This window comes from Taeniopygia guttata, chromosome Z (assembly GCF_048771995.1).
Source record: "Taeniopygia guttata chromosome Z, bTaeGut7.mat, whole genome shotgun sequence".
Classification (NCBI taxonomy): Eukaryota; Metazoa; Chordata; class Aves; order Passeriformes; family Estrildidae; genus Taeniopygia; species Taeniopygia guttata.
This window is the reverse complement of record NC_133063.1, coordinates 36,811,655-36,821,944: the sequence shown is the minus strand read 5'-3', so window position 1 is coordinate 36,821,944 and position 10,290 is coordinate 36,811,655. Positions and strand designations below refer to the sequence as shown.

Genomic DNA, 10,290 nt, shown 5'->3' with positions numbered 1-10,290 from the left:
TGAATCATCAATACCCACAGATTCCGACAAAGCTGCAACAGCAAAGGCGAGCTCCATGTCGAGCCTCCTGCCGAGCTGACTTTTTAATAAAGAGCTGAACATTAATAAAGGCATAGACCCTCTTGATTACAATGGAAAAAGTTATTGTTGTTCCAAAGTTATTTGCAATACCAAACAGCTGCCAAGGAAGGCATATGCAGGTCCTTGCAGCATTTAAACAGGTTGAAAATCAGGGAAAAGACCAGAATTAAACAGTAGTTACAGAGGATAGAACTGTGGAATCATCATAGAATCATCAGTGTTGGAAGAGAATTTTAAGTAATCATCAAGTCCACCATCCACCCAGCATTATCACTGTAACCATTGAACCATTAAACCACATCACCAGCAACAGGTCCAGACATGTCTGAGCACCTCCAGGGATGGTAACTCCAACATCAGGGACACTTATTCTAATGCCTGACTACTCCGACAGTGATAATTTCTTTTTTTTCCAATATCTAATCTGAAACTCTCATGTCTCAGATTAAGACCATTTCCTCTTGTCCTCTTACTGCAGGCCCGGCAGGAGACACCGATCCCCACCTCACTACACCCCTTTTTCAGGGAGTTTTAGAGAGCAATGTGGTCAGCCCTGAGCCTCCTCTTCTGAGACTAAACAACCCAGCTCCCTCAGCTGCTCCTCGTAGGATGTGTTTTCTAGACCCTAGATCACCGATATATGTGTAAACTGGTGGCGTGTCTACGCGTGGCTGCAGTTTTACTCTAGCCTGGCTATCCCCAAGGCATCCCACCGTACATTCACGAGGCACCCATCTCGAGCCTTGGGCGCGGCCCCGCCGGAGGCCGCAGCGCGGGGCCAGCAGGGGGCGCTGCCCACGAGTCCCGCCGGAAGCGGCGCCCGTGTGGCGGCGTGGGGTGTGCGCGCGGCGCGGCCATGCCGGGTAGGAAGTCTTCGAAGGAGAAGAAGCGGCGCTGCTCGCGTTCCTGCTGCCCGGAGGGAGCTGCGGGGCCAGACGGCAGCGATAGGAAACGGCGGAGCACCGAGTCCAGCCACGGTGCCCTGGAGGTAGCACGGGCGGAGTCGCGGGGTTTGGCCGCTGCGGTGCCGCCTCTTGCCTTCCTAGGCGCGTCCTGATCCCGCGTCCTGGCCGCAGGAGGCCTGCTGGCTGCAGGAAGGGCCGGGTTCAGTCGCGCTGGTCGGTGTGCGGCTGCAGGGAGCGGCTGGGCGGGCGGCGCGAAGATGGGCAGCACAGGCGCAGGTACCGGCGGGGGCCGGCCGAGCCCTGGTGTGCATCCCGAGAACACCGGTCTGTGTTTTCCAGGTGTAAGAGATGTGGCGTACAAGCTCGGGTAGCCCCAGTCGTGGTTCTCATACTTGTGGCATTGTTAGTCTTCTCAATAATGTGTTGGTGTGCAAAAAATGGTTGTGAGTTGCACACCTAAGTGAATTCTGAGGCTGACAAAATATATTTCTGGCTAGTGGTTTGGTTTTGGGTTTTTGTTTGTTTTTGTTTGGTTTTTTAAAATTAGTTTTCTATTCTAGATGTCCTCCGCTGATATATGGAGGATGTATTTTCTATTTCAAAGCCCATTTTAATTCTTTGAAGACTGCCACACAGGGGATTGTATGCCAATTTCTGTTTTAGCAGGATAGCTGTAAATTATGAGCTTTATGATTTAATTGCTCAGCTAATCAGATGGATTTCTTCTGCGTTAAAGCACGCTTTCTTGTGTAAGCACCAGCTAAGTATTTGCAGATAATATTTTCCAGTTAATATTTATGAATACTTTTCACTTCCTGATGCTTTAAAAAATTTCCTAGCATAAGAATGTTTTCAGTAATAAAATATGTAACTTCAGTAGTGCAGTTACCTTGCAATATGAAACACTGGGACTTGAGAAGTCCACACTAAATATACCTTGCATCTATGAAGGGAAAATTATTTTGCAAGCACAGGTGAAGCTATAATTTTCTGTCTTCTCTAGTTCACTAGAAAATGCCGTCCTTGATTTTAGGAAACAAAATGCAATGAACTCTCTGGAGGAAAACTGGAAGAGGCTGAACAAACAAGTGATATAGAGGAAGGAGGACTAGATCTCACTGTGTCACTCAAACCTGTCAGTTTCTACATTGGGGACAAAAAGGAAATGCTTCAACAGTGTTTCTGCGTCATAGGGGAGAAGAAACTACAGAAGATGCTGCCTGATACTTTAAAGGTACTGAAATACACTTACCATTTATATACTTACCATAATCTTGAATCCTTGCTTAACAAAGGATACTTATCTTTCCAGCCTAATGTATTTATATTTTAACAGCTGCCTGTATATTTCTCAAATTTCTTTCAAGTCAAGTACCTATCTTAAGTTGACTCCCAGTCATATGTCTGGAAGTCAGACTTCTTAAAGATTTGCTGTAGTTATTCTAGGGTATGCCTTTTGCTGCTGCACAGCAGTTTCTAAACTTCATGTGTAGCTTTAGACTGTCCCTCTATACTGGTTAGTTAAATGCATTTTCATGGTTATGAGGAGTAAATACAGTTGTGTTGTTCACTAATTAATATGCTGATTTGTAAATAAAATACTGATTTCTGCTTGTGGCAACTGATTTTCTTTGTATGGTATTAAAGTAACATCTGAGATGAGAAAATAAAGCCCATTCTTCATAAACAGCTTCCGAAGCTTTAACTTCTCTGGACTAAAGCTGCAGTTTTACTGGCTTAGTACATACGCTTGTTGAGTCTTGTGAACAATAGGACTTAGTAAAAATAAATTAGGCTAGCAGCCTGTACAGAAGGAGACTCTGCCAATGAAATGTCATCTGTATAATGCTTGTTAGTAGTTGTAAATTTTTTATCTTGAATTTTTATCTTAATGAATTGTATTATTAATGTAAGTGAGACAGGACTTCTTCATTTTAAACACATGGTAAATTGCACATAGACTCATCCATTTCTCATCTCTGGCAGAAGAAAATGAGTTTGAGAAGCAGGAAGGAAGACATTACTGAGTTTGTAGGGAAATTGCCTCATTGTGTAGAACCAAACTTACAATATGACTGTAAGCGTTACAACCTCTTTAGCAGGTCCTAATTTTGGTATTTGTACATGGTATCACAGCTCATTTGAAAATTTGGTGACATTTGAAATTACCAAATGTCACCAAAAGGTATGTGATGTGAAAGTAACTGGAATACCAATAAAATGTATGGTATGTACTGAGCATGAGAAGTGGATTGCAGTTTATATACTTCCTTTATTTTGTGTTGTGATACACATCTGTTGGTGTGTTGTCAATAGCATTATTTTCTCCAGTTTGTGGACTTGGATTCAACAGTCGCCTCTGATCTTCGTAAGCTTAATTACATAACTCAGCTTCCCCCTAGTGATGAAAAACTAGGAATAACTAGGTCTGCAGTTGTTTGCTGTTCCATGCTTCAGACATGTGTTCTGGTGTTTCTGGTGCTCAGTGTTGCAGCTGCAGTAAAAACTCCAAGCCATAGGTCAGGTAACTGATAGTGTATATTGCTTAATTTTTCAGACAAAACCCACACATATGCTATTTCTTGTCATAACTGAAACACCTTGTTTTCTACATCAGTTGCATCAATGCAGATCAAAATTTGGGAGAGGCTTTAATCCAAGTTAACTCTTCATTATAGTTAGACATTACATTTTCAATTACTGTCTTCTCAGAAATTTTTAGTAGCCTGTGGTTTGTTTTATCTGTCTTCTTAGAACTGTTCCATGGATGAAATCAAAAGACTTTGCATGGAGCAGTTGGAGCTGTTATCTGAAAAAAAACTGTTGAAGATTCTTGAAGGTATGAGTGAAACTTTTAAGACTTCACTGTACACCAGAGAATAGTCTGCCTCAACCCCATTTGCACTCTTTGGTGCTACTTAAATATGTATGTATATATACAGACATGCACTAATAAGTATATATTAGTGTGTACATAATCCCTCAGTTCCACCAAGACACACAGTTCATGTACTTTGATTAAGGATATGACATTCTAGCTTTTTGCGTCATTTTTGAACGTGTAATTGATATTTAAGGAATATAGAACTTACTTGTAAGCATATTGCTGTCCTGTCAACAAAGGAAAACTCTTTGAGTCTGAGTGGTCCAGAGTATCTTGCTGTTAATTCCGTACTTTATTTTTACCACCCATAGTATTGTACTAAGAATAGCTAATCAGATTTTTTGTAATCCAGTATAAATGTATGTGTAGCTAACAGAAGACTCACAAATAAGATTTTGGTTTTGACTAAGTCTAATTTTAGAACTTCTGCTTTAACTGGGAAAAATCCTCTTCTGCTGCTTGCAATAGAATTAATAATTAAGAGTAAACCTAATTATGTAGTATTAATTATATTACTTTCCTAAATTTTCATGTTTGAAACTGTGTATATCTAGGCAAAATTGGAGCTGATTCTGATACTGACGAGGAGGCAGATGGAGGAGACAAGACTGGAGGTGATTCAGTCAGTCAGTGAGTAAAAGACAAAACACTTAAACTTAATCTAAGGAGACTGAACAATTCAGAGATTTTTCATGAGGAATGATGAAATATATAGTTGAAAGACCCAGTTCCTATATCCTTAATTAATTACTCTAGTTGAATGACAATGAACTGTGACTACTAGCAAGCCCCAAAAATACAGACATGACTTTGTCACTTTGTGACACTAAGTGTGTCTTGAGCACATAACTGGGTTCATAGTGGCATAACACCTATCAGCTGAGTTGTGGTAATTAAACTTTCACACTTCCGTCCTGCTACAGAAGTGGTGTGATATAGGTTAACTGTCCTTGTGTGAATTAAAGCAATAAGCCTCTCCCACTTAGTTCAGTGAATTGCTTAAGTGTACTTTCAGTTCAGCTGAGATTTAGCTCTTCTGTTTCAACTTTTCATTCTAGTCCTTCATTCCTGCCCCAGCTGAAGCAGCACTGACACTCACCTGTTTAATGCACTCTGTATAAGGAGTGCTACAGAATGTAGAGTTTCAAGAACAGAGGCTTCTGGTTTCTTGCTCTTATCTTGGCATCTGGCAGTTTTGTAAAAGACAGCACTTCTTAACCTTTTCTTAAAATGCTTCTCTGTTTTTTAAGGACCATTTCTTTGTGAGGAGTTTACCTGTTTAATAGTTTCTATGGAAGTAGTGAAGGGAAAAACACAGTTACTAGTTATTCATGCACAATGCATCAAATTTAGTGAGGCTAACTTGTTTCTAGAAGTCTAACAAGCTTTTATGTTTTCACTACTGACCTGATTACAGCTGGTCCACAGATTCAGGATGCACTTAATAAACCTCTGAGACAGTACAAGACAATGCACCAGAGATGAGCAGATTAAAGTAACCTCCTAGCAGCTGGTTTGGTTTGTTTAAATAAACCTCCTAAATAAGAACAAATGGATGGGAAAGGTAGTAACATTAATTCAACTTTCACATTCTGGTCAGTATTTTTCTTTATCAGAGACCTGGTTTCTGATCCCGTCTTTGATTCAAAACAGCTTATGAAGTTATCACAGAATTTTCTTTGATGACTTCTCAACATACAAATATACTAGAGTTGGAGTGAATATGAAGTTATGTTTCATTCTTTTCCTTGTGATACAGTTTTAATACCCTTTGACACTATTTCCTCTAAGGTTCCATTTGGAGCCCATTGTTAATGTATCCCACTGTGCTATTTGTTGCCTGTGTGATCTGTGAATGGGTCGTCATTAGTCAGCTTTAAAAACTAGTTTTCTTAATTTGGACATTGCGCTCCTCTGGCGCTCCTCTGATAGAAAAATTTTAAAACTAGAAAACACCCTAAATATTGTGTCTCTTTATGTGGAGTAGTCTCTGTTAAGTGATTGATAATTTGCCAGTGAACTTCTAAATAGAATAAGAAGACAGACTTGCTGGCTAAATAATAATATAAATACGCAAGTTTTTTGATTCCCTGAGAAATTATGTGTTGTTTTGGGTTTTTGTTTGAGGCCTAACTCACAAGCTATTTACTATTGCAAAATATGTGAAATATTCTTTATCTCTAAGATGTACGGCAGAAGTAGTGCTGCTGGATTTCAGTAAGGTTGTTCTGTGTCTGCAAGATGTTTCAAAGCTACTGTTGCTATATGTATTTACGATCCTTTGATACAGTAGATTGCATAAATTCTTTCTTATATGGGAATTATTTGAGCTGGTGAAAATCTAAAAAGAGGAAATTAATGAATAAAACTACAAAGTAAGAAAAATAAGAATTTACCATTTTTTAGCTAGTGGATATCTGAAGACACTTAACCTATTTTCCCATGCCAGTTAGGAAGGTTTCAGTAACTGACAGTAAATCAAGAAGAAATTGTGTTTAAAAAAGGTAAAAGAAACTGAGAGATGTTGTTCATAGTTGCAGAGCAAATTGCTTCCTTTGACAAACAGTGGTTGAGATGCCCCTTGTTCTTGTGTCTGTAACCTGATAGTTTGGGGTTTCAGACCTCTCCTAGCTGGGCAGGCAAACTGGATGTTTTAGGAATTGGGGATTTTCTTCTCCCTTTCAAAAATAGCTTTCTGCATCGGTGGGTGCCATCTGAGAACCTTGGCTCCACAATTCAGCTGTTTGGATGATAGAAAAGTAAAGGAATAGGAGAAAATGAGAAGAATTAAGGTTTTATGTTAATCTTGAAGTCCAGTGCTCAGTGAGTAGATCAATATACTTTTACAACTGTAAACAGTCACAAGCCCTTTTTACTGAGTCGTTTAATCTTTAGGCCTTGGGTCAGCTTCTTTATAACCTGTGTGTAAATAATTATAAATGCAAGTTTTCAAAACTTCAGAAAACTGTGTTTCAGCAACAAGTCAGCTACTAGAGAGGCTTAAGGTGCAAGTGTGAAAAAGAAGTGAAAACTGCATTGCTAAAACAAGCATTGTTTGCAATCATTAATTATAATTTAATCTGGATTTAAGTAGGTAAATTTGTTTGCTCTGGGAATAAAAAAGTCTTTCATAACAAAAAAGGCAGTTTTTCTATTTATATAATAACTGTTAGTTCTTCCTAGGTTATCTTCATGGCTTGTGGCTTTCATATAAATTACTTCTTTTTCCTGCATTCTGTTATAACTTATTTGTTTTAAATCTGACTTGTGTTGATTGTTTTCATGGAAATGTAAATGTGGAAAGGGAAAAAGTGAGTAGCAAGTTGTACTCAAATCAAAAGTGTTTTAACTGATTGGAAACATCCCTTTGTTTCTTTCATTATTGTCCTTTGAAGAAAATAAATTCAACAAACATACCTTTAGCAATCTGCATATATCAACTGAAATCCAGAAAGCTTGAATCAATACATCTAGAGAAATTTCAAATTAAAAAACAAATGACTCTCAGTCTCTAGAGAGCTGTTTCCTGTCTGAACCAGCTAAAAGTAGCAGGGATTAAGCTAAGTTTCTCCAGGTACAGGAAATACGCAAAATTCAGATCTTTATGTAAAGCTTTTAGATAGTATTGCATCTAATTGTAAATTGAATCTTCCTTTTTTGGTTTTTGCACATATCCTCATTCTGTTACCGGAAGTGAAAGTTGTGAGGCTTTTCTTAAATTTCAACCATGTAAAAGCTTCACATGCTTACATTAGCATGTAAAACCTTTGCTATTTTATTTTATCACCAGCTTGGTTTATGTGATGCATTAGAAATCCTGCAATAACCATGCAGAAGAACTGAAAAAGCAGGGTCTATATTTGCCAGTGACTGGAAAATACTGTTGCAATAGGTAAATTTTGGTTTTTGTGAGCTCTGTATAGGTTTTTAAACTTACAGTTCTCAGATTTTTGTGGCTGTTTCTGTGTTACTGTGTGCAGTAGAATACTGTTAAACTGAGAGAATTACTGTATGCAAAGCTTCTAACTAAACATCAGATATTTAATTGACAGGAGCCAGACAATGTCTTGCAAAAACCAAGTAGGTATTCTTCATTGTGTTAAAGAAGCATTAGCATGTTTTTGAGCTATTTCTTTTCTTTTACCTGGATTGATTCTTCAAATATCCCCCAGCAAAACAAGTGAAACTAAGTTACATGCTGTAGTAGTAAATCATTATTAAAAGAACAAGCATTCTAATGTCATTATAATGATCAATGTTCATATGGGTCTGAGTAAATGATCTTTTGCCTTCAAAATCATATTTGGCTTATTTTTTTCACTGAGTGAAAATCTGCAGCTTAATATTTGATCTTTGAAGAATTTATAGGCATTTTACTACTTTGCAGTCAAAAGTGCAGTTTTGGCTTGTTTTCTTTTGGAAAGGTTAGCAGTTCAAAGTTTTGTCTTGTTACAATGTGTTGTGCTCCTGGCTACTGGGCTGTTCACAAACATACAATTGCCATCTGATGTTTACCCGTGTAAGACAGTTTGGTTATTTTCAGCATTTGGAGTCGCTGTAACAACCAGCTACATGCTTCACTGAACAGATACATCAGCATTTGGCTAATTTGCTTCACTGCCTTCTGTTCTTGTGATGTCCTCAAACATTACCTGTAACAGGGCTGATGGACTTTGCATAGCTCATTAAACTATTTGATGAACACCTGTCTTTTGAGATACCTTTCTTGAGAAGCAATACTTTTTAAGAACTTTCTTCCCTTTTGTTTTTTAAATTGCTACTTAATGCTTGTTAGTTATTTTAGTTCTCATTTGTCACTGAAAACTAACCTTGGAACAAAAATTTGCAGGACGCTTTCAAGGACTTGTGACTTCTGGAAATGGTTTTTAGGCCTGGAACTAAGTGCAAAGGCAAATTTTAATTCAGGAAAGTACATCATGTCAAAAATAACAGAGGTCTTGATCTCAAGTCTCACTGGAGATTTAGGTGAATTATACTTTTCCTTCTGGTCTCCAACCCCAGTGACCCAGTGAAACCTGGTGTCCCTGCCACCAGTATTGGAGAGCTACTGTCTTAATCTTAGCCATCTGCTTCTCTTCCAGTACTCCTTTTCCTAACCTTTACTGTGTTTTTACCTCACTTTGCATAATCTACTGGACTTGGGTACCAAATCTCCTTCAAAACCAGATGCTTTGAGAACTCTACAAATTCCTGTAGCAAATTGTGTACAGAAACTATTTGTGTGAGCCCAGTTAGGGATTACACTGGCGTGGTACATACCAACATGAAATGCATGCCCTACATAAAATAAGGTAAATTTAAGTTTACAATGTTTGTTAGCAAATAGAACCTGTAGTTAGCTTCTTTCTGCTGAAAAGATCATACTGTGAAAATCTTGTTCTGTTTAAAATAATAAATTAAAAATGCTGAGTTTATTGCTTGGAAGATTTACTTTGAACTTAATTGCCATTCTTCTTGAGGGAGAAATATAAAGGCTGACAAAAGGGAGAAACTCCAAATTACTATTGTCACTTACTAGCATAGCATGAAAAAAGAGAGTATTAAATGTGCTTAAAGTCCCATAATTTTGAATAACCTATCTTTGGCTCCCGTTGTTTGAAGACCACTCTTTCTTAGATGTATACCACAATACAGATAATTAGGGAAAAAAATGTTTTTCACTAGCAAACAGATAAAACAAGGCTAATAAATTAAAAGCCAAACTGAAAAGTGAATTTAAAATGCATCTATTGGGCCAGTAGATAGTGCAAAATGCTTGCCTATGAAACGAAGTCATGAAGGTTCACCAGCAATGCAGTCCAATCCAATCTGTTCTGAGAGAGTAAAACATGCTGTAAAAGTACTTCTGCGTCCTAAAAATTCTTTTCCTGACAGTAGGCAGTCTCTAAAGGAATGTGGGCTTGCTGTAATTATTGTTGAAGTCAAGGCATCAGGAGGAAACTTTACAAGTTTCAATGTGTAATTTTTTTTTTAAAGTTGGTAATTTCTTTTTACACGACTGTTAAAATGGTTGTGGATAATTTCACAGCCAATGAACTATAGCAGTCACTTTGTTTTCTCTCAACGAGATGATTACAATTCCTCATCAGACATCAAGGTGATACCAGAGTTGTGAAGTCTACTGTCTGGATACTACTGGTGCCAGATCAGGATTTTTCAAATGACACTTTGCTGTCCAGTGCAGACATGACTACTGAGTTCAAAATGGTGAAGTATGTGTGTGAAAGAGGATGGGTCAGGGGCAGCCTAAACTGCTTCTGCTCTTTGATCATCCTGCATCTAGTGATGATCAGGGTACATCACAACTTAATTTTGTTCAAGAGTTAAGTAACCAAATATAACAAATTTTTAGGGGTTACTTTGGGAAAAAAAAAAAAAAAAGCCAAAAACCCAGGTGGT

At 38.1% G+C, this 10,290-nt stretch overlaps 1 protein-coding gene across 4 annotated transcripts in view; it reads left to right on the top strand.

The window, feature by feature from the left end:
- Positions 1-829: 829 nt before the first annotated feature.
- Positions 830-10,290, top strand: part of CAAP1 (caspase activity and apoptosis inhibitor 1) — an 86,209-nt gene continuing 76,748 nt past the window's right edge. Inside the window, exons 1-4 of one of the 4 annotated variants that reach the window (XM_072921801.1) lie at positions 830-1,069; positions 2,020-2,220; positions 3,741-3,825; positions 4,425-4,500. In XM_072921801.1, coding sequence (XP_072777902.1) covers positions 938-1,069; positions 2,020-2,220; positions 3,741-3,825; positions 4,425-4,500 — 494 coding nt within the window. In that variant the 5' untranslated portion in view covers positions 830-937. Of the gene's footprint in view, positions 1,070-1,237; positions 1,263-2,019; positions 2,221-3,740; positions 3,826-4,424; positions 4,501-10,290 lie in introns of those variants that run through there. The other 3 variants (XM_072921799.1, XM_072921800.1, XM_072921802.1) reach the window with 3 other exon arrangements.